General features: G+C 40.9%; 3 protein-coding genes across 5 annotated transcripts in view; 2 read left to right on the forward strand and 1 right to left on the reverse strand.

Annotated features, from left to right (window-relative positions):
- The first annotated feature begins 152 nt into the window (after window positions 1–152).
- LOC126396470 (basic immunoglobulin-like variable motif-containing protein) lies at window positions 153–6,360 on the forward strand. 3 transcript variants are annotated; one of them, XM_050054582.1, is made up of 10 exons: window positions 153–481; window positions 1,434–1,994; window positions 2,073–2,202; window positions 4,533–4,628; window positions 4,715–4,819; window positions 4,918–5,012; window positions 5,097–5,229; window positions 5,691–5,774; window positions 5,855–5,951; window positions 6,048–6,360. In XM_050054582.1, the coding sequence occupies exons 2-10, from the start codon at window positions 1,508–1,510 to the stop codon at window positions 6,348–6,350; spliced, it is 1,530 nt and encodes a 509-aa protein (XP_049910539.1). In that variant the 5' UTR covers window positions 153–481; window positions 1,434–1,507; the 3' UTR covers window positions 6,351–6,360. The 3 variants fall into 3 exon arrangements, with proteins under 3 accessions (XP_049910539.1, XP_049910537.1, XP_049910538.1); XM_050054580.1 differs by having other exon boundaries at window positions 153–474; XM_050054581.1 differs by having other exon boundaries at window positions 153–359.
- A 2,818-nt stretch (window positions 6,361–9,178) lies between these two features.
- zgc:172121 (uncharacterized protein LOC337599 homolog) lies at window positions 9,179–15,409 on the reverse strand. Its single transcript, XM_050054590.1, has 8 exons — window positions 15,124–15,409; window positions 12,733–12,800; window positions 12,206–12,378; window positions 12,014–12,117; window positions 10,296–10,457; window positions 9,990–10,195; window positions 9,496–9,575; window positions 9,179–9,410 (listed from the first exon to the last, which is right to left on the reverse strand). The coding sequence occupies exons 1-8, from the start codon at window positions 15,226–15,228 to the stop codon at window positions 9,322–9,324; spliced, it is 987 nt and encodes a 328-aa protein (XP_049910547.1). The 5' UTR covers window positions 15,229–15,409; the 3' UTR covers window positions 9,179–9,321.
- A 484-nt stretch (window positions 15,410–15,893) lies between these two features.
- Window positions 15,894–21,964, forward strand: part of nme7 (NME/NM23 family member 7) — a 34,203-nt gene continuing 28,132 nt past the window's right edge. The window contains exons 1-4 of the mRNA XM_050054589.1: window positions 15,894–16,004; window positions 18,710–18,811; window positions 19,067–19,233; window positions 21,471–21,581. Of these exons, the coding sequence (XP_049910546.1) occupies window positions 16,002–16,004; window positions 18,710–18,811; window positions 19,067–19,233; window positions 21,471–21,581 (383 nt within the window). The 5' untranslated portion in view covers window positions 15,894–16,001. The remainder of the gene's footprint in view (window positions 16,005–18,709; window positions 18,812–19,066; window positions 19,234–21,470; window positions 21,582–21,964) is intronic.

The following is a 21,964-nucleotide window of genomic DNA, read 5'->3' on the forward strand; positions in this document are numbered from 1 at the left end:
CACGGGGGTCAGGCCCTCTGAAAGTGACGTGTATATGTAAAGTAAATTTAATACAACTCATTGAAACACGGTCTTCAACAGGCAATATTACTTTTGTGTTTGTCTACAGTGTTGACGCGAGTGTTTTAATGTTGTAATACAGCTTTAATATTTTCGGACACCCCGGTTGGCTCTCAGAATGGTACGGTCCTGTAAACCTGCACAGGAAGAAGATACGGGTCAGGAGGACGACGTTTGGGATTTATTATCGCTCATTTCTAACATGTCCGGCGGTAATGTGCACCTGTGTGGAGTGATGTGTGGTTAGCTTGACGTTTAGCCGGTTTCCACCCCCGTCTGGCTCTGAGCCTTCTCACGAGGTATGATGGGAAAGAATAACGGACCAGCTGGGCGTGTTTACATCTGCTAACTACAATACCGTGCAGCACTGATAGCTGGAGCTGCGTGCTCGTCTCGGTTACAGCGGCTGCACAGGTGAAATGTTAGTTAATGTTCAATAACCGCGCAGCTTCCTACAGCCGGGTATTAAAGAGGCTCTGTTCGTAATAGGTGACTTATTAGAGGTTAAAGGTAATATTTGTGTGATGCTGTCTAATGTGGCTGTAAGTTAGAACAAGGACATTGAGGGTAGGGCTGTAAGCAACGATTGTGTTAGTTACTGATCAATCTGTGGATTATTTTCTCGATTATTTGATTAGTCGTTTAGTCTTCAAAATATTGCAAAACCCTGTTAGAATATCATAGAGCTTAAATGACTCCATCACACGTTTTGTCCAACTAATATTCCCATTAAATTTATTATAATGTAAGACCAAGGTAAGGAGCAAATCATTTATGGCATCATTATTTAAAGATATAACATGCAGGATTTCCCTAGAAAATAATGCACAGACTCATACAGAAGTAATCCCTCACACTTACCACTTGTGACCCGCTAGAATTATGTGGTGTTTTCCTGCAGAGACTCAGCCCTCTGTTTTGATTTTTGTGTTTGGGACGTTTATGGGCATGTACTCTTACAGCGCTCTGGTGCTTAATAAAAGGTAGCGACCATGTGCCAGGCTGCAAGCAGAAGGCATCCAAGAGACACAGTGCTTGAAAAACTCAAATACAGCGAGGTGAAATGCCAAATTAGATTGAATCTAGAAGACTTTCGCTCTCCCTTTTTGTGGCGATTGTGTCTACAAAGTGGGCAGTATACCTTTACATGATTCAGTTAGTATCAGAATAGTTGCCGATTACTTTTCTGTCGATTGAATATAAAAGTAGGTCCGCAATAGGTCTGTTTCAGAGTTACCACTTTGAAAACAGTAGTACAAAATGATGTATGTGATCAGATGTCCCTGCATGCACAGTGTGTGTGGTCTCTGTCGCTTTAGCTCCATCTTCCTTTTATATCTGTGTCTAAAAAATGCCTGTCCTTTCATCACCAGAAAAGCCAGCCATCACTTCAGCATCACAGTCAGCCTCAGCTAGCTCTGTCATCCATCATATAAGTGGCTGTTCAATGCCTAATACATCAGAAAGTCAAGGAGCAAACCTATCTGGGCCAGCAGAACCGTCGGGGCTGCAAAGGCCCACCAATGGGGAGGAGGAACACGGTCTGCTCAGCTCCCTCGCCCGGGACGCTGCCAGAGTAAGGAGGGCTTCGAGCGCCGAGCTCCACCTGCCGTGGACCTGCCCGGTCACACACTCCCGTGAGAAGTTCTACACGGTCTGCTCTGATTATGCTCTTCTCAACCAGGCTCCCTCCGTGTACCGTCCCCCAAATGCAGCCAGGGACGTTGTCACGAGCAAGCAGGATGACGGGCTGTCTCTTGTGAAGCCAAAACCTGCATCTGATTTCGGTGCTGGCCATTCGGGAGGGGCCCACGTGGGATCAGATGGGGATTGTGACATGGTTGAAGTGTCCTCCAGCCACGCTAAACCTATTTTAGCCTGGGAGATTGATACCACAGACTTCAATGCGGTGCTCACCAGGAAAACAAGAACAAGTAAGAAACATGTTAGTAGAGAAGCCTGTGACAGTTTCAACCCTTGTTTATCCGACATTGACTGATGGTTTATTTCAGGCAATGTGAAGAAATGCAGCACCAAGAAGATGAAGTCATCAGACAGACCCAGCCGAAATCTGCAAGACGTCTCTCCTCATGCCTCGCTGGAGGAGATCAAACAGAGGAAAGTGCTGGACCTCAGAAGATGGTAATGTTATATTTAGAGCCTCAAGAGTTTAAAAGAGAAACCCATTGAAGTGAGCTTCACATCAGGCTGCAGGAGTGCTGTTAGCTCCAGAACATTTTCAATCATAGCTTTTTACATTCAGTGACAATTATGTACTCTACACTGAGTTTAGTTTTAGGTGTCTTTTATTTGTATATTTTTTCAGCATGAATTAAGATTGCATTATAAAAAGAAGGGCACCTCTTTACTGCATGGTTATGTCACTGTGTAACAGTATATGTCAGAGATGAATCAGAAATGCTGCAAAATGCTTCAGTAGGCTTATTTCCTGTTTGCACACAGTAATTTAAAGTGAACAAAATGAATTAATGTAAATCAAATAACACAATATAGAACTACATGTATTCACTATACATATATGTTTAGGATAGATACAGATATAGAAATATAGAAAACAGTGGTTGTCAACCCTGTGTTCTGCATCATTACATGCAACATTAGTTCATACGTAGTGTCAAATACATGGCATTCTTAGAATTTAAGCTCATGTTGTGTAGAAAGATGTTTCAGTATATTGCTCGTGTTTCCATTCTTACTAGAAGAATCAGCACTGTTGTCATCTTTCTTTGTGAAATGAAGCCAACTTAGGGATGTTGATTCCTCTCCGCCATGACTCCTCCGTGTTCCAAGTTTCCATCAGTGCAAACACTTGAGTTTTACCTCATTGTTTTGCTTTGCAACTGTCAGAAAAACATGCGGGAATTGATAAGCTTGGAGGTGTACAACTCAGATGGATGGGATTTGGAACCAGTTGTCGAATGCCATCCCTACACGTAATTTCCTCTCTTGGATCTCTTTGTGTGCCTGATCCGTCCCTGGCAGTCTTCTGCAGAACTGTCCAGACATCCAGCATTTACTGAGTCCAACAGGGACATCTGATGATTTGGCTGGTGGTCATAAACATTCCAGCTCCATATGGAGCAGAATTCCTCTGTTGGGTTGAGGAATGGAAAGTAACGAGGCAGGAAAAGTGACTCCGTCCTGAGACGAGCTGTAAACCACTCTGTCACTGGAAGAGAGTCTTGAAGCGTCACATCATCCTGTACAATTACTACAATTTTTGTTTTTTTTTGGATGTGAAATAACGGAGTGTAGCATATTGTCTTCTAATTCACAACAGCATGCAGGGCTCAAAATACTTGGCTCTGATTTAAAATTACATGCAAATTTTGTCATCTTGTCATTCCACCCACACATTTCTTTTGCACGACAGTTCAAATATGAGGAAATTGTCAGTGCGTCATGATGTAATCTGAGTTAACTTACCCCAAAAATCTGTACAGTAAAATAGCTTAAAATTTTACTTGATTATAATCAGGGTCATTCTGAGTAAGATTACACTGACACTTTCCTCAGAAGGAAAACACATATTCATTTAATTTAGGAGAGTTTAAAAATTAATATATTTTCAATGTCACACATATCATTTGAGCTGAGTTTCCCTGTACAGTAATGTGCAGTGAAATGACCTCTGGGAACTAGCAGGAACGTTATTTACAATGTTCAGCAAACCTAATATGGAAACTAAACTAAATTATTAGTAATGCAAGTTTTGCAAGCATCCTTTTTGGCCGCTCCAAGTACCGGTGTTCTATCAAAATGTGTTCGCCCACTGAATAGCGTTTCCCCCCTGTTAACGCGTAGCGCCCCCCTTGTTGGTTAGGGTTAGGGCTAAGGGTTTGGGTCAGGTTTAAGTGGAGGGGAAACACATATCGACAGAGGAACAGTCTGCGACGTAACACTGGTACCATAGCAGCAGTAATAGACATGTGTCAAAAGCTGCTGCTCTGTTTTGTCTGTCAGTGTCCTCTTTTTGCATCGCAACATTATCTATTATAAATTAATTTTCATTATGTGAGAAAATGGACGTGTGGCATGAAAGGATGTGGAATGTGTCAGTCTGTGAGTGTCAGGGTCAGTGTGTGAGAGTGGGCAGCCCTGCACAACATATTGTCTGTACAAAGGTCCGTGCATTGGTACATGTAGAGCTAAGAATTACGTGTGTAGCTCAAATTTTACCTGCACTACAGTAAATATGTAGGTGGTATTTTGAGCCCTGGCATCTGAACATTTACAAAGTTTAAATGCACAGAAATTTGGTTGAGTGTGAGTTAGAAAAGTCACTGAATGTATTTTATAAGCAATGAAAAGTCAGTAGTCCACACTGACGTCTGTTGTGCTGACTGTGAGAGAGGTTTTACAAAGTGAACTCAGCACTGAAAAATGTGTTACAGTTGTAATGTAATATATTCTGTTATATTTAAATGTCCTGGGGATCCTTTGTGCTTCAGGTACTGCATCAGTCGGCCACAGTACAAGACTTCATGTGGAATCTCTTCTCTGGTTTCCTGCTGGAACTTCTTGTACAGCACTCTGGGTGCCGGGAGGTGAGCAGCACATAATGTCCTCTGTCAGACGCTATGTAAAAATGCAGCTCCTCTGACACTTAGTGTGTATTTATTTGCATTGCTAGTCTGCCGCCCATCTCTCAGGAGGAGGCTCTGCATATTCTGGGTTTTCAGCCGCCTTTTGAAGAAATCAAGTTCGGTCCTTTCACTGGCAACGCCACCTTAATGCGGTAAACAAAAGTGCTTGTTTGTTTCTATAAAATAAACACTACATTTATATGTATGTATTTATGTATGCAGCTCAGTTATCAGTACATTGTTCTTACAGGTGGTTCAGACAAATCAATGACAATTTCCGAGTGCGAGGTTGCTCCTACATTCTGTACAAGCCGCACGGGAAACACAAGACAGCAGGAGAGACAGGTGAGTCGCCCAGCTGTCAAACTCAACTGCATGTCTGCTAATACAGACACAAAACAAAAGTGATCACCGCTCACGTCTTTTTAGCTGAAGGAGCGTTGATGAAGCTGACACAAGGACTGAAGGATGAGTCTATGGCCTACATTTACCACTGCCAGAACCACTACTTCTGCCCAGTGGGCTTTGAAGCTACGCCACTCAAAGCAGCAAAGGCTTATAGGTAGGTCCCATCGCTGCACTGTAAGTTCAGTATTTATATTACTGGCTGTTTTGCTGATATGTATATTTTTTGATGAGTAGTTCACAGGGTTCCTACACAGTGTGGAAATGATGGAATTGGATTTTTGTAATTTCCAGGTCTGGATTAGAAACTAGTATAAATGGACCAATTAAAAAAAATTGGTGTTTCTTTTGTCTCTCAGACACAAAACATGGGAACGTAGAGTCCAAGTTAGCCTTTAAAGGAAAATAATATGAGTATAATAAGTAGCACAGGTAAGTTTACTTCCTCTTTAGGCAGAGATGTTTGACAGTGGAACCAACTTTGTGTGTAGGAGTGTGGACTGTACGGCCACAGTGGGTAAATGCAAGTTTTCCAAGGGCTGGATATTTATACTCACATGTCAGATACGGCCTGAAAAGAGTTTAGAAACTCATCAGTGGTGTCCTTTCTTTGCAAAGGGGCCCTTTACCCACCAATGAAATGGAGTACTGGATCCTCATTGGCGAGCCCAGCAGGAAACACCCAGCTATCCACTGTAAAAAGTAAGCGCTGTCTCCATTCAGTTTCCTTATTTGATCGTGTCCTGTATTTCAGCTGCTGAACATGAAGCGTCTCTTTTCAGGTGGCTCGACATTGTGACGGACCTCAACACACAAAATCCAGAATACCTGGACATCCGTCACACAGAGAGGGGGATTCAGCGCCGCAAAACCAAAAAGGTTCCCCTTCCTCACACCTGTTATTTTAAACATTGCTGATTGTGTTAACATGTCAGGGTCAGAGGCTAACTGAGAGAACGCTCCCTTGGCTGACAGGTGGGTGGCAACCTGCACTGCATCATGGCCTTCCAGAGGGTGAACTGGCAGAAGCTCGGCCCCTGGGCTCTTAACTTGGAGAACCTGCGCCACGACTTCCACCAACACGGCACAGAGCGGCCCCAGGGGAGCGCCGCGGAGGAGGCGGAGGAGAGGACGTCATCCAAGCGCCTGGCCAACCTGGGACGCTCACACAGTATGGGAAGTCAGAAGGACACCAGCTGGAAACGTCTGTCCAACACCACAGAGTACAGACAGAGGAGCTCCCCTGACAGCGACCTTGAAGAAGACATCACAGACTGAAAAGGTTCACAGGACATACAGGGGGAGGGGGTTAAGTAACAGATATTACAGTACAGTAGCTCTGAGATACATTTGAGAGGATAGCTCTGCTGTTATTCTATATTTTACTGCCAACAAATCTCATGCTAAAACTAAAACCAACAACGTGTTAGTCTGTTTCTCAGTGCTCTCCAAGATCCTCGGCCTGTCTCTGGCTCTCAGCCCAGAGCCCATTTACTGTTGCTGGGGACGTGAATTGCAAAGCTTTAAATAGCTGATATACAGTAGTTTCATTGTTAAACGTAAACTGTTTTTTTTCCATTTGGGGGAAACAATCACATTAACACAACACTGACATGTCATCGCCTTTAAAGGGATACTTTAGATTTTTTAAAGTTTGGTTTTATGAAGTAATATATGCCATATTTAGAATATTTTCACTGCTTTACCTGGCTACCGCTGCCTCGATCAAGTAGTGTGTTTGTTATTATGTGACTTTGGTAAATCCCAACTAACCCTTTAAAACACCAAAGTCACACAGTAACACGAAGTGGCAGCCTGACAGCTGAAGCCCATCATAAAACCCCTTAAAGCCGAGGGGAGGTTTTGATTTGGGTGACTTGGGTACTGTCTGTAGGTTCATCACTATGAGAGACCCTTTTCACATTTTCATTGTCACTTAATACATTTTGATTATAAAAACGTTAATTATAGCAGCTCTAAATAAGCAGAATAGATTTAAACAGAAGAAAATAGCGCATTTGTCGGGGACTATTTCGAGCGGGGGATTAATTCACATTAGCTGCATCAGTGAGGAGTCGTGGCAGCAGGACGGCGTGTATGCGATTGGTTCAACAGTGAACCCCTTTACACCTTGGGTTACAATGTGTCCTTTTTCCAGATTGTATCTCGATATATAGATATGATTGAACCTGATTATATTTACAGCTGCATTAATAAGTGTCCCCAGTGTCCTCATTTATATCTGATCACTCTGTCCAGCTCAAAGAACCAAACAGGCCCCGCCCCTGCCTGTCAACAACTGTCATGATAAGAATACAAAAAGAAGTACGTAGGATGCACAGTATTTATTATATGATGCATTTTTAAAGACACTATTGGCATAAAAAAATGAAACAAACATTTAAAGAGTTTCCTTTGTTACCTGTTACCTGACTGTAAAGACAGCAATCGACAGGACGAATATGCTACGTTGAGGGAGATGAGGGAACATCAGATGAGACGGAGACCACCGTGTGCCCTGTAGCTTCAGCGTCACGTGACGGAGAGCCACTGCTGCCTTGCTGTTTTGGAAAAACTTGCGCGTGATTACGTATTTTTGGCCACATAGTTGGATGGAGATCGAAAAAGCAGTTGCATTTACACTTGAGTTCATTGTGGGCACCATGATTTCCTGACACTGGTCAGTGATGTGTTTTTAGTAGTTTTTGAAACAGTGGTGCTTTGTGGGACAGAGGAACATCATGCTTTGAAGACACAGACACTTGGTAACAGGATCAGTTCAGTGTTGGTTTTGGTCTCTTCATGGGATTTGTTGACAGTATAAAAATATAGTTTATCACCAGACTTGTACTTGACAGTTTTTTAAGACTATCAGATGTGGATTCAACTCAGCTGTCATTTTTGGGGCCATATTGTAGTCGTGAGTGCTTTCAATCAAATAATCTTTCAGAGTCAGGGTCGGTGAGGTTCTGCCTACTGTTCCTCTTTGTCTTCATGATTTTTGACATGTTTCCTTCTGTCTCTGCCAGCGTCTACCAACAATACACCAACTGCTTTAAATCAAAAACAACGGCAGCTACTCCACAAGTCAGCCACATCAAACTACCATTGAGCAGTGTGTTAGTTAATAGACTGTTATTGTTTGTTTTCCACACAATGTATTAAGAGAAAACTTCACCTGCAAAATGATCATTTGTATAATAATTACTCTTAAAAACTTAATTTGAATGAAGAATCCATGTGAAATGGAGGCTTGAGAAAAACAGTTTACTATTGAAATTCAAGGCAACATGGGGTGAGTACTGAATACACAAATAGATATTTTGCAGGTGAAGTATTCCTTTATTGTACAAAATCTAGAGGCGTGCAGATAGTCGCCGTCTGAGCTGCTAATGCATCTGTATGTTCTGTAATAAAGGTGGAAAGTCTCAAAAATCATGATGACGTATAACAAACATATAAAAAAAAATACAATTTTCCTGACAGCACATCAAACTACGGCCTCAAAAATTGACTTCTAGTTGTATAAACTTCATGGCCACTGCACTGTAAGGTGTTTCTGTTATTTTGTCCACCCCTGTGTTGTACTAATAGATGGAGATTAGATGTTCTCACAGGTGTTCACACCACAGGATTATTTTATATTTCACCCGACTGCTAATCACATGCACATTCCTCTGAATCTGATTTTGTTGCTATCACTTCATGTTAAACTCACTGCAGTGGTTCTGTAAGAGTGCACATTATATTCCACTAGTGCTGTTAGAGAACACGACGTCCACACATCTGCTGTAAATTCTGTTCAAACATGACACACCTCCACAACTCATTGTACAGGTAAGTGGGCTTGTGTTGCGCCTGTGGTTAGTTCAGTGGAAATGCCGTCCAGTTTCAAGTGTTGTGAAAGCAGCTGACATTTTGTTTGTGCTTTGTGAAACCTCCAGTGAGACTGTTGCGTAGATGATCCCAGTTTTTAAAAAGACAGGAGCTGTACAGAAGTGATCGTGGAATCCCTACAACTCTTTGAAAATGTGAAACCACAAAGTGAAGACTGCATGGTTTAGCTTCATGTTGATTTGTGTACAGCCACAGTTTGTCCTCACAGTTCTGTTCACCTTTGACCCCACACAGACGTCATTGTGTGATTTGATGTAGTGATTTATTTATTTATTTTACAATAAATTAAGATCTTTTTATAAACTCCTGCAACAGACATCTTTCTTCACCACAATCACTGCTTCCAGTCCAGTCACACAGCCGAGGATGGAGACGTGCAACTTCCTTTTAACTCTCGCCGTAACGCTGCTATGTGAGCGGGACCGATGCGACAGCAGCCCCCTGATGAAGAAACATCAGAAACTCATCAGAGGAAAAACAGAAAAACAAAACAAAACTTAAAGGAAGAGAAAACAGTTGACCTTACCTATCAAAGCAGCACCTTGTTTCATCCATGTGTGACCCAGTTCAGATATCGATGCTGATGTTTTCTCTGATGTCAGCCACCTTATGAAGGATAAAAACAACATGAAACAGTCAGCAGTAGAAGAAGAATACTACACTGTAAAATATTCCATTACTAGTAAAGGTTCTGCATTTAAAATTCTATATATTTAACATAACTGTACAAAAGTATTATCAGCAGAAAGTCCTTACAATATGAAATTATGATGCAGAACAGCTCCTATAATGTATTATTAGCCATTTGTGTTAATGAGCACTTGAACGGGTGTACCTAATAAAGTGGCCAGTGAGTGTATAACACAGCTGCAAATCAAGGTTAAGCCAATATTATTTAACCTTAGTAAAGCAATGTAATATGTTGGACAGCAGAATAGCTCTGCTTTTGTATAAGATGTCACACTGATGATGTCACTGAAGCTGTGACCTTGATATTAAATCTCCTGACCACAGACTCACCCCTGCTCAGAGTCCCAGTCCTCTCCACTGTTCGGGTACACCACCCAGCTCATGTCCGGGCTCAGCAGCGACCTTGCAGACTGCAGCAGCGGCTCCACCAGCGCTGGGGAGCAGCAGTTGACTCCGACAGCAACCAGCTGCGTGCATCTGTTCGCCATCTGCACTGCGTCGCTGAAGGAGCTGCCATCTGATATACACGTCCCATCCTGACAGGGTGTGAGCACAAAAATGTGAGTTATTTTGAAACGACGTACGACAGTTAACGAGGAAGCCACAGTAACTACAGTGATGATGAGCAGTGGTTACCTTACAGGAGAAGGAGAGCCAGGCTTTAGAGTCTGGGAACTCTCTGAGCAGCTCAATCAGGGCCTCCGCCTCTTTGATACTGGGGATTGTCTCGAAAGCGAGGAGATCAGCTCCTGCTGCTGCCAAGCAGTCGATCTGAGGACGATGCCAAACTTTAAACTCCTTGGAAGAGAAAAAGAGACGCCTGAGATCACTGATTGTGACTTAATTCTACAACAAATAATCTACAACGGGAAAATACGACCAAACATGCACTATGATAACACAAGTTCACACGAGTCAGTAAGAAGGTCACTGCTGTGGTGCAGAAACATTTCTCTCCCCATGAATTACCTCCTCATATTTTCTTTAAAATATGTCACATATTTATAAGGAATGGCTTCCTCTACAGATTAAGATCTTTGTTATCCACCTTCTGCATAAAAAGACTACAATTCCATAGAGACCATCTTCAGGAAGTGACATCATTTTTTTGGCGGGAACTCAAAGGAGCAAAGTGTGGTGAGCTTAAACTCTACCTCATGAAGGAAGTTGGTCCTTTAAAACATATTTGATATAGTTATAAAAGTTATATAATCTTGAGGAACAGCCGGGGGGAGGAAGGGGTCCAGTTTGGGGACCTCAGAATTGCATCTCTGCTTTTTACAGATGATGTGGTTCTGTTGGCTTCATCACGCCGTGACCTCCAGCATGTACTGGGGCGGTTTGCTGAGTGTGAAGCGGTCGGGATGAGAATCAGCACCTCCAAATCTGAGGCCATGGTTCTCTGTCGGAAAATAGTGGATTGCCCTCTCTGGGTTGGGGGAGAGTTACTGCCTCAAGCGAGGGAGTTCAAGTATCTCGGGGTCTTGTTCACGAGTGAGGGTAAAATGGAGCGTGAGATGGATTGGCAGTTTGGTGCGGCTTCTGCAGTGATGCAGGCGCTAAGCTTGCTAAGCTAAGCTAAGCTTTTGATTTACTGGTCCATCTACGTCCCAACCCTCAACTGTGGTCATGAGCTCTGGGTAGTGACTGAAAGAATGAGATCGCAGATACAAGCGTCCGAAATGAGTTTCCTCCATGGGGTGTCTGGGCTCAGCCTTAGAGATAGGGGGAGGAGCTTGGACATCTAGAGGGAGTTTGGAGTAGAGACGCTGCTCCTTTGCGTCGAAAGGGGTCAGTTGAGGTGGTTTGGGCATCTGATCAGGGCTGCTCCTTTGCGTCGAAAGGGGTCAGTTGAGGTGGTTTGGGCATCTGATCAGGATCCTCCTGGGGAGGTGTTCCAGGCACGTCCTACTGGTAGGAGGCCCCGGGGCAGACCCAGAACACACTGGAGGGATTACATATCTCATCTGGCCTGGGAACACCTTGGGGTCCCCCAGGAGGAGCTGGAGAGTGTTGCTGGGGAGAGGGGTGCTTTGCTCGGCCTGCTGCTCCCACGACTCGGCCCCGGATGGGTGGATGAAAATGGATGGATGGATATAAAAGTTCTGTTTGTGTAGACGGTTAGCTGAAGAAGTCTGGTTCACAGAGCTAAAGGCTAACTTAGCTCAAAATCTTCCACCCTGTTAGAGCTACAGACCAGTATAAACCAGTCCACCCATAAAGATTATTAGCCGAGTGCCTGAGACTGGCTGATATGTTTTCCTGACAGTTTAATATTCATATGACGTAAAAGAAATCCTCCACACAGCACGAACAGTCACTCCTTATGTCAGCAGCATCTGACAGCCACTCACTTCAATACTCATCTCCTGTGCATACGCCCCAGTGTACTCTGAGCCGTTGTGCAGAAAGGCCCCGTACGGTCCAACAGAGCCGGCCACCAGGGGACATCTCTGCCCTTGGAGAGGTACACAAACAGCATCACAGCTCACAGAGACGCAGTGTTTCACAGCTTTAAACACATCACACACTGTAGAGTTTCCTACCTGCTGGACGAGCGTCACAGACAAATGTCTCTGCCGTCTCTTTGGCCAGGTGAACTCCAGACATCAGCAGCTCTCGGGCACGTTCACAGCTCACATCCAGGTGATCGATGAACCCTGTGATACTCGCCTGATACGTAACTGTTGTGATAACATCAGCACCGCTGAGGAGAAACCTGTTAATGTGTCAGAAATATAATGGTGACGGTGGGTTTGAGTGGTTGGAACATGTCAGGTGGTATCCACATGAATGCCAGAACCAAAGGTTTCCCAGCAGAACAATGCACTGGAACAAAATAATCAAAGTTATTCACTTCACCTGTCAGTGGTTTGAATGTTTTGGCTGATCGGTGTATATCATAGAGCGCTAAGTCATGTTATAAATGTTTTGTTGTGTCCGACTAACACTCCAAAACCCCAAACTATTCACTTTACTTTAATGTAACACAGAGAAAAGCAGCAGATCCTCTCATGTGAGAAGCTGGAGACAGACTGTTTTGTTGCAGCTGTATTATTTTGAATGCACCCACCTGTGATGAGCGTCTCTTATGGCCTGAGGGTTGGTATGCAAGAGCCTGGCGCTCCACAGAGGATCTCCCTGAACACACACACACACACACACAGATACAGAGACACTTAAATCTAACTTTATAATCTAGATGTGTTTGACTGATAAGAGAAATATTCATCCCAGTTTTTCAATTAAGTTTTCAGATGTCTCCTAATACATGATGTTTCATAAATATCCCAGTTGTGCAAAAAAAAATATCTCTCTATATTTTTTTTTTAATATGAAAGCAACCTTTCAATTCAAATTCATTTGCATTATTTTGCTTATGTTCCAACATATGCACATGGAATATGGGCGGTATGAAAGAGTCACAGACAACAGTCAGTGAGCACAGGGCCAATGGCGCCATCTAGTGGTTTTATTATTTATCTAACAACAACTGCAAAAGCATGCCTCCTCTCCAGTGGAGGAAAAATAACTCCAAAGAGAGTGTACTCATTTTAATTGATTTAATCTTTTCAAAAAATGGAGAGGTTTAATAATTTCCATCTGTTTAATTCATCTGTAACCTGGTCTGTTCATTTAAAAAAAAGTTAATTTCAAATATCTCCTCCAAGTTTTTTGGAATTAAAATCCCTAAGTATTTTAGTTTATTGCATTCTCATTTAAAATTATATTTTCTCTTGACTTCTTTTCCAAGTTGTTCTCCTATTACTGTATTGTCCTCATTACCTCTGTTTTTTGAGTGTTGAACTTATATTATAGACTAGAGTTTTCTATTTCTTTGTTAAAAATTCTAGCGGTGTGTTTACATTTGTTCGGGTTATCATTACGTCATCTGCACTAAGTGTTAATTTATATTCTTCTTCTCCCATCCTTAAAGTAAAGTACTGTATTTAAGTACATTTCTGAGCTACTTGTACTGCATGTAATTATATTAATTAATGCTACTTACTCTCCATCATTTATTTGGCAGATGTAGTTACTTGTTAGTTTGCAGATGAATATTTTAAAAAACTTTAATGAGCATATAAAATACAATGTGTTGTTATACAGTAAATTAAAACACCCAACAGTGTTTAAAACTATTAAAATATTCAGGGTGTCTACAGGTCCTTAAAAAGTCTTAAAATGTCTTTAATTCAATGTTGCGACAGTCATTAAATAGTCTTGAGTTTAAATTTGTGAGGTTTTAACTGCTACAAACATTTTATCTAATTTCATTTATCCATTTTTTAATTTCTTTTTCAATCAATCAATCAGTCAATTTTATTCATAAAGCCCAATATCACAAATCACAATTTGCCTCACAGGGCTTTACAGCATACGACATCCCTCTGTCCTTAGGACCCTCACAGCGGATAAGGAAAAACTCCCCCCAAAAAAACCTTTAACGGGGAAACTTATTTTTGTGAAAATGAGTGAAGCCTTTCTGTGTAAAAGTCCACATTTCTAAAATACAAAAATCGTTAAAAAGCTAGAATACTGTCATTTTACTTCATACTTGCACTTACCTGTAATAACCATATTCCTACGTAACATTTACCTCTACAAAAGACCACATGTACTGTATACTACTTGCCTGCCATGCTTAAATAAGTGAAACATGATTTGTCCAAAAATCTGTCCTAAATTTGGTTAAAAGGTGTCTTGAACAGTACTTAACAGGCATTAAATTTAACCATCTGATACCTGTAGACACCCAGTATTAACTTTACTGCAGCCAGCTGCAACATTAAAATGCAGCTCACATGTCACTGCATCCAAAATAATTAATAATTCAAAAGTACAGTAGATATTAATGTAACAGTGACAGAGCCCATTCTGGCTGCATACTGAGTACTTTTATTCTGTGCTTACATTTTTTGTAACACACTTTCACACTTAGATTTTAATTATTGTGGTGTAACCTTTACTTTAAGTAAGTAAACTGTTCTTCCACCACTGTCATTCTTATTCTTTTTTCATCAGTTGACAACCACTGTCATTGGTTGTTACCATGGAAACACAACTCCTATGCTAGATTGTTTAACTCTACAAGGTCAAAATGACTCTGCTTTAACCTTGTAACCCAAAAACAAACATTGCAAGAATAATAATGGTCAATTAGTCTGAGGCATCTTCAGTATTTTTAAAAAATCAGATTTAGAATCTGAATCAGAAAAACTTTATTGATCAACGAGGGGATATATCTACATAAGATGGAGCTAAATGTGGTCTTAGCCAACAAAACACATATTATTTATATTGTATGATTTAAAAATTACATGATTAAAAAACCCAGCTGGTAAACAGGAAGCTGTGCAGCTGAGAGATTATGTCTTAAAAGAGAAACCATGGCTGATAGAGACCAAAGTTGACGCACTGAAGCAGGTGACTGTATCTGAATTATTTATCTGTAATGTTTTACCTGTAATTTGGCTCCTTGCGCTTCCAGCTCAGTCGCCAGTCCACCATCCAGGATTAATGGTCCATTATCATTCATGTAAAGTCTAAGACGAGCAGAGGAACCCATGGAGACAAGAGACACTTAAATAAGACACTGAGGTTATGTCAAAGACTCTTGTTCACTCTAAACACACACAGTCGACGGGATAGAGCAAATAACATAGACTATTTTCAAACAGTTCAAACTCCTACTGCAGAAACTAAAGTCATGTGTATGTTGTTTATCAGACTGTTGTTGTTCCGGGTAAAAAGGTTCAGATGTTGCGTTTATAGCCGCTCGAAATTTTAAGAACTGACTTAATTCCGACCAACGCAATAGCAGCAGACGACCACTAGATGGCACGTGAAACTTTGACAGTGCAATCAGATAGAGCTAGAAGATGTGAAGGGTTGTATTAGAGTTGTAGTCCATTGTAGTCCAGCACTTGATTAGTCAATTCTTATGGGTTTTTTTTAAAAACCTGAAGTGTAAAGTTGCTTCTTGAACAAAGCTTATAAACATCAGGTCATTTTGCAGTTCAAGATATCATTATTTCCCCACTGATTTTCACTTATGTAATTTTAGCTAATAGCACGGTGTAACTACACATTTTTTTACTGTATAATTCATGTTATCTTTGAAAATAATGATTATCTGCAGCAGTTTTCTTCACCGGTGAAAGTTGAAGTGATTAAACGTCCCCTCTCCTCTATTCATGTCCATTGTTTGTGAATGCACCCTGAACGCACCTCAGCCTGTCACTACCGTTACTATAGAAACGAAGCACAGCCCGCCATGGCTAATGTTTGCTAGCTGTCAACAGTGTCGGAACACGTAGTTTTTGTTAATTTGTCCAAAAAATGGTAAGTTAAAACATCTCTGTTCAACAACAATGACCAATATTCGTTGGTTAGAGATTCAGCACCGTTGACTTGTAACGCTTTAACGGACCAAACGGAAAACGGTTCGCTAACGTTAGCATAGCAAACGCTTGCTAACAGCTAACAGTTAGCATAACAGTTAACGTTACCAACTGACCTAACGTTACCGTTAAACGACGACGTTAGACTTAGTAGAGTTATTTTATTGATAGCGGCATTATGGAAAGCTACATTTATTAATAAACAACTTAAAGCCCGTTTTATTACAACAATATTTTGTGGTAACTAACTAGCTAATGTCCAGAAGTTGAGCATCGACTAGCTAACGTTAGCTCAGCCTGTAGCGTTTACACCTGTTCCTAATTTAACGTTATAGTGCAAAGTTAATAGTTGTGACTAATTTACCGATTAAATAAGTTTGATATCAATATAACGAGCCTGCCATGAGTTGCGGAGTGTGTTATGCCAAGTTAAGTGGTCAATATGTCCAGTTTGTGATGACACATGAGAGGTACACACAGGACTAGCACTATGTTAACAGGGTCCTGTGTTCTGAATGTTGCAAGACGGCTGTCTCTGCAGTTTAAAATGTAAAACAACAAAGACAAGTAGACGTTTAAAATGCATTTTGAATAGTAAAAATCCGTTTAGCCATTGTGGCGCTATCGATCTGTTAATTCAAGAAGAAAATCTGAATGCTTTGGATTCAAGGAGAATAACAATACACTATAAACTGTGTGTGATTTCAACATATAGACCCAGGGAGGCATATATTGAACATTTCACCTAGGTAGAAACAGTGCTGAGAATATTAAACCATTTAAAAGATCTCCTTAGTGTATCATAATAAAAGGATATTGAGCTGGAGAGCATAGAACCCTGGGAACATGGATATACGCCTGGTACAAACTAGAGCTAGATGGTCAGTACATTTAAGTGTGAAGGAAACCAAATGTCTCAGTCTGGATATTAGCTTGTGAACTACCATTAAAAGTTAGTTTTCATTTAACCTCACAAAATCGCTGCAGGTTGCTGTGGCGAAAGTGACAAAAAAAGCACCTGTTCTGCTTAAATGCCCTTGAGCAAATATTGCAACTGTGGCACTGGTCTCAATGTCCATTTTCTTGTGATAGTGGGTAAGCTCACTGGTAAAACATCAAAAATGTGTCAGTATGTCTTTAGTCTGTGTTTGCGCTAAGCGAACTATCTTATTCCTAGATGATTTTTTAACTCTTTTGCCCTTTTAAGAGAAAACTTTGGTCAAAGGCCATATGTGACCTTTTTAAAAAAAAAAATTGATCAATTCTTCCAGGGTTTTAATTGCATTCTTTTTATTTAATTGTTTTATGATTAAATGAAGTCATTATTTAATTAAATATTAACCCTTTACATGCCAGTTTGTATCATACACCACCAATTTGCATTTGTTAATAAACACATATATTGAAACATTTTTAATAAGATTATTTCATCATCCAATATCTAAATTCTCTGATTACATTTTACACCCTTTTATAGAGCAGAAGGTGGAGGTTGTTAACCTTCTCAATTACTCATTTAGGGTCAAGGGGGCTGGAGCTTTTTTGAAGTTACCAATGAGCAGAAGATAAGGAAACACATGAAGGACATGTTGTCCTTCACTGAGACAAACAAACACACCGGCTTCTTTCATTCACCTGACTTTAGACTGAGTGAGGAAATTGGATCGCCTGCACATAAAGTGCTGGAGGTCAAACACGGGCCCCCGTTGCTATGAGGTGACAACGCTAACAAATGAGCTGCCACTTCAGTAACCTTAATTATGTTTAAGCCAAACTGACAAATTAACCTGAGGCAGTTATTTATTGATGTCCATAGCTTTTAGTCCTCTTTGGTTGATGAAATAAATAGAAGCAGATCTGTCTCCAGTCAAGTGTTGATATTAGATTGTTCTAAGTCAGACATCATTGCTTTTAAATAAGCTGCCATTATAACAAGACATTTCTTGAAACCTTTAACCTTGAGTTTGTGAAAACCTTATTACCACAGTCTGCCATCTCACTCAAGTCCGCTCTTTAAAGAACCTTACTGGTGTATTTGGATGTGTTTATTTAACTTGCAGCAACTTGAAACATTCCTAAATTAGGTTATCCAGCACAATGATCAGTTCTACATCTGTTGTTGTTAGAGTTACATTTTTGTTGTGTGGTTGTGCAGTCAAAAATCAGATTTTAAAAAAGGTCTGCACAGCAACGTAACTTTGCCTAATTCAAAAATGTTTCAAGCCTCTGCAAGATGATTATCATAATCAAAACAATACCATGAGGTGTGATGGTGCAACCAAAAATCTGAAACACTAAGGCGTGCATTGGAACATAGCTGAAGAGTTATATAAAGCATCTGTGAATTGTAGTTGTTCGTATCCAGCAACAAATACAGAGCCGTTAACACAGACAGAGATGCCACTTGAACTTTAATAATTTGAACTCATACACAGTGTGTATCTTCTCTTATTTGTGGTAATTGTTATTTGGATCTATATCAGGGACTGAGACCTACACAAATATCTTTGAGCAAACACAAAAGTTGTTACAGTATCATAGCCTCCTGGTTCAAAGCGACATTATGACGTGACCTTTCAAAGCTCGCTGTGGGTTATTTTGTGTCTCCTTATTACTCTGATTTGTTCTGTTCCTTGACATTATCAGGAGGATCGCTATGCCTTTCTTGCTGAGTGGTATGACCCCACTGCAGCTCTCCTGCGGCGCTACCAACTGTTCTACTACCCCAAAGATAGCTCGGTGGAAATGGTATGCATTCGTTACTGTACTTTGTTATGCCTTTTAGTCTGACTGAATATTTAAGGAGAATACAAGGGCCAAGTATTTATTCTGATCATGTATTTTTTGTCAATCTACTGTGTATAGAATTTTGCTGATGTTTTTCACTGTTAACATCTGAAAAAACTGTTTGCACACGGGTTCTATGCTCTCTGGCACATTCATATCATGAATGACACAAGTCTGCAGCTTAATAAACCAACATGTCTGTTTTTTTATTTGTAGTTTGATGTAAAAAACCAGCGGATATTCTTGAGAAGGACCAAATATGACGACATCCATCAAGAGGACCTGTTTGTCGGGAATCGAGTGAACGTGTTCTCACGGCAGCTGAATCTGATTGAATACGGAGATCAGTACACAGCAAACAAACTCGGCAGCAAAAAAGAAAGGTACGATTGTGTTGGTTATGTGATATGTCTGAATGATCCTCTCCAGTTACACGTCTCGCGGCTTTACATCACCTCTAACTGCGGCTCATACCTTTTATTTTAGCATTATTTATAGAGAGGTGTGATCTGTTTACACTGCACACTCCTACACGTTGTACTTAGTCCACAGTATGATGATTATTAAAAATAAATAAAATGTGTTGTAATGCGTTATATCTGCTGTTAATCAGCTGTCAATCAGATTTTTAAGGCAACAGCATGACTTTGATTTTATGTGTTTAAATAACTTGACGATGACTATATTGATTAATCACATTTTATTTGTCATTTTACTTGTTATGTATTTATTTTGGCACAGATACCAAAACAGTACACATTAAAAGAATATTAAGACCATATCCATTATGGATTAAAGATAAACTATGTAGGATCCCCCCCAACTCTGCCCTCTACCTGTATTTTCTTCTTATTTTCTGTGTTCGGTAGGTTTATGGGCGTGTATCCCCTCAGTGCTCAGATGAGGTCATGGTTTTATAAGAAGATAGTGAGCGACCAGGTGCCAGACCGTAAGCAGCAGGCATCCAAGAGACACAACGCCAAAAAACACATATATAGCGAGGCAAAATGCCATAGAGAATCTGGGGTTGGCTTTTACTTTTAATTTTGCTGGCAAGTGTGTAACCGACAATCCGGCATAGTGTACCTTTAACATTAAAGATAGCCTCTCTTTAAATACTTGCTCGAATGTCTGTGTCGCTATAGATTGGGACAAGGGACCAGTAGCATCACTGGGTTTGTCTGCTGCATGCTCTCTCTGTAATCAAGGGAATAGCAAAACAAACCCACATCGCACGCTTAAAACACAGTTTTAACAATAATTCAGATGTGAAACCGTGATACTAACCACTGGAAGTTTTACCGTGGTTTATCTTGAAACTGCTAACTAACTAACACGGTATCTAAATCAAGCAACATTTGAAGAATAAGTAGGGGTGTGCCGTATCATCTTATTCACTATAATACAGGTATAATTTTTGATATCATATAAGAAATTCATATCGTGATAGTCATGATATTTCGACCTGTTTACATATTGATGTACTATTAATCAGGACAACAACAAGCATGGCAAAAGCAAATTATTACCGACTCTGCGATGGTTCCAAAAAGAGGAGCAGCTTCAGTAGTGTGGAATAAACTGTGGCGTCCTGAATGTTTTGTGAACAGCCCCGGACTTCTCAGACTCTTTTAGTGACTTACCACTCAGAGGGATCTCAGTCAGTGGCTCCTCTGGCAGCAGCACAGCGGCTCTCGCCGTGCACGCACGGGAGTCAGTGTCATCAAGTGATTTTGTCATAAACCTTTGGTAATGTAAACCTATGTGACGTTTGCAGCTCGACAAACGTGTGATAGTTGTGGTATCATAACAGCCTGTCACAGGTTACAGCGTGATGATTAGAGGAGAAATGGCAGAACATAAAGGTCCAGGTGGGAAAAAAACAATCATTTAGGATTTTACTGAAAGAAGGAAATCACCTGTTGATTTATATATAAATATAGATCCCAGGGGACATTTGTGTATTTGGGAGCTGTTTAAATGTGTAATTGGTGGTAGATCTTATTTTGCTGAACTATTAAATGCAAAAATACCCTGAAATATCGTGATATTATTTTAGGGCCATATCGCCCAGCCCTTAGAATAAGTCCTCAAGACTGACCGAGCTCTGTGATCTTTGGTTTGTCCGTGTGCTATGGACACAATTCACTTGCTACCCTGTATATCTCGAGGTACGATACCCAGCCCCACACATTATAAAGCATTCATTACTGTAAGTGGGACAGTGTTTCTGGTCTGGTTCTCCTGAGTTGCCTCTTATTGGCTTATATGTAATACTGAGCAGCAGCGGCTGTGGTCGTCCACTAATCAGAAAATTGGTGGTACGAACACGGCTCCTCCAGTACACATTGTCAAATTGTCCTTGGGCAAGACACTGAGCTCCAAATTGCTCCTGATGTGTGTGAGTGTGATGTGAATGGTTATCTGAGGAATAGGCTGCACATTGTTAGAAGCCTCGGCCACCAGTGTATGAATGTGTGTGTGTGAGTGGGTGAATGTGACATGTACTATAAAAGAGTCAGGACACTAGAAAGGCACTATACAGGTTCAAGTCCATCCACCATCCATCCATTATACGTCAGCCATGACTCACTTTCTATTTTTCTCCCCATGTTTCCAGAACTCTAGCTGTGATAAAGCCAGATGTCGTCACCAAGATCGGAGATGTCCTTGAACTGATATACGCCTCCAACCTGATTGTGACCAAAGCCAAAATGACAACGCTGACATGGTAAGGTCGAAGCCTCGCCAGTGAGAGTGTTTAATAAAACTGCAAATCACACACTGTGGTAATGTATCAGACAAACTCTTCTCAGAGAGGCAGACACAGGCAGTTTGCTGCCAGTATCCTCACACAAACAGATGGATGGCTCTGCTTTCTCACACACATTAGGAACATATGGCGTTCCAAGGGGCAGACAAGGTTGGCGTTTAATTACGGTTTTATCAGGTGCTCAGTTGTGGTGCAAACATATTATCAAACTCGTCTCAGGCTCAGATGAAGCAACGAGTCTAATGTGCACTTTTTAGTTTTACATTTGATGCCTAGGTGCACTTTGCTGATAATGCTTCTGTAGTTTGTTCATTGTGGTGTTTTAAATGATCTGAGTAGTG

This window comes from Epinephelus moara, chromosome 10 (assembly GCF_006386435.1).
Source record: "Epinephelus moara isolate mb chromosome 10, YSFRI_EMoa_1.0, whole genome shotgun sequence".
NCBI lineage: Eukaryota > Metazoa > Chordata > Actinopteri > Perciformes > Serranidae > Epinephelus > Epinephelus moara.

What these genes read in the sequence shown, in the direction of transcription:
- LOC126396470 (XM_050054582.1), top strand. Translation starts at nt 1,508, where the DNA reads ATGCCTAATACATCAGAAAGTCAAGGAGCAAACCTATCTGGGCCAGCA. An exon ending in CAAGACAGCAGGAGAGACAG is followed by an intron (nt 5,013 to 5,096) that starts GTGAGTCGCCCA and finishes ACGTCTTTTTAG; the next exon opens with CTGAAGGAGCGTTGATGAAG. An exon ending in CCAGCTATCCACTGTAAAAA is followed by an intron (nt 5,775 to 5,854) that starts GTAAGCGCTGTC and finishes GTCTCTTTTCAG; the next exon opens with GTGGCTCGACATTGTGACGG.
- zgc:172121 (XM_050054590.1), bottom strand. Translation starts at nt 15,228, where the DNA reads ATGGGTTCCTCTGCTCGTCTTAGACTTTACATGAATGATAATGGACCA. An exon ending in CGCAAGGAGCCAAATTACAG is followed by an intron (nt 12,801 to 15,123) that starts GTAAAACATTAC and finishes GTGTGTGTTCAG; the next exon opens with GGAGATCCTCTGTGGAGCGC. An exon ending in GACTGGGACTCTGAGCAGGG is followed by an intron (nt 9,576 to 9,989) that starts GTGAGTCTGTGG and finishes ATCCTTCATAAG; the next exon opens with GTGGCTGACATCAGAGAAAA.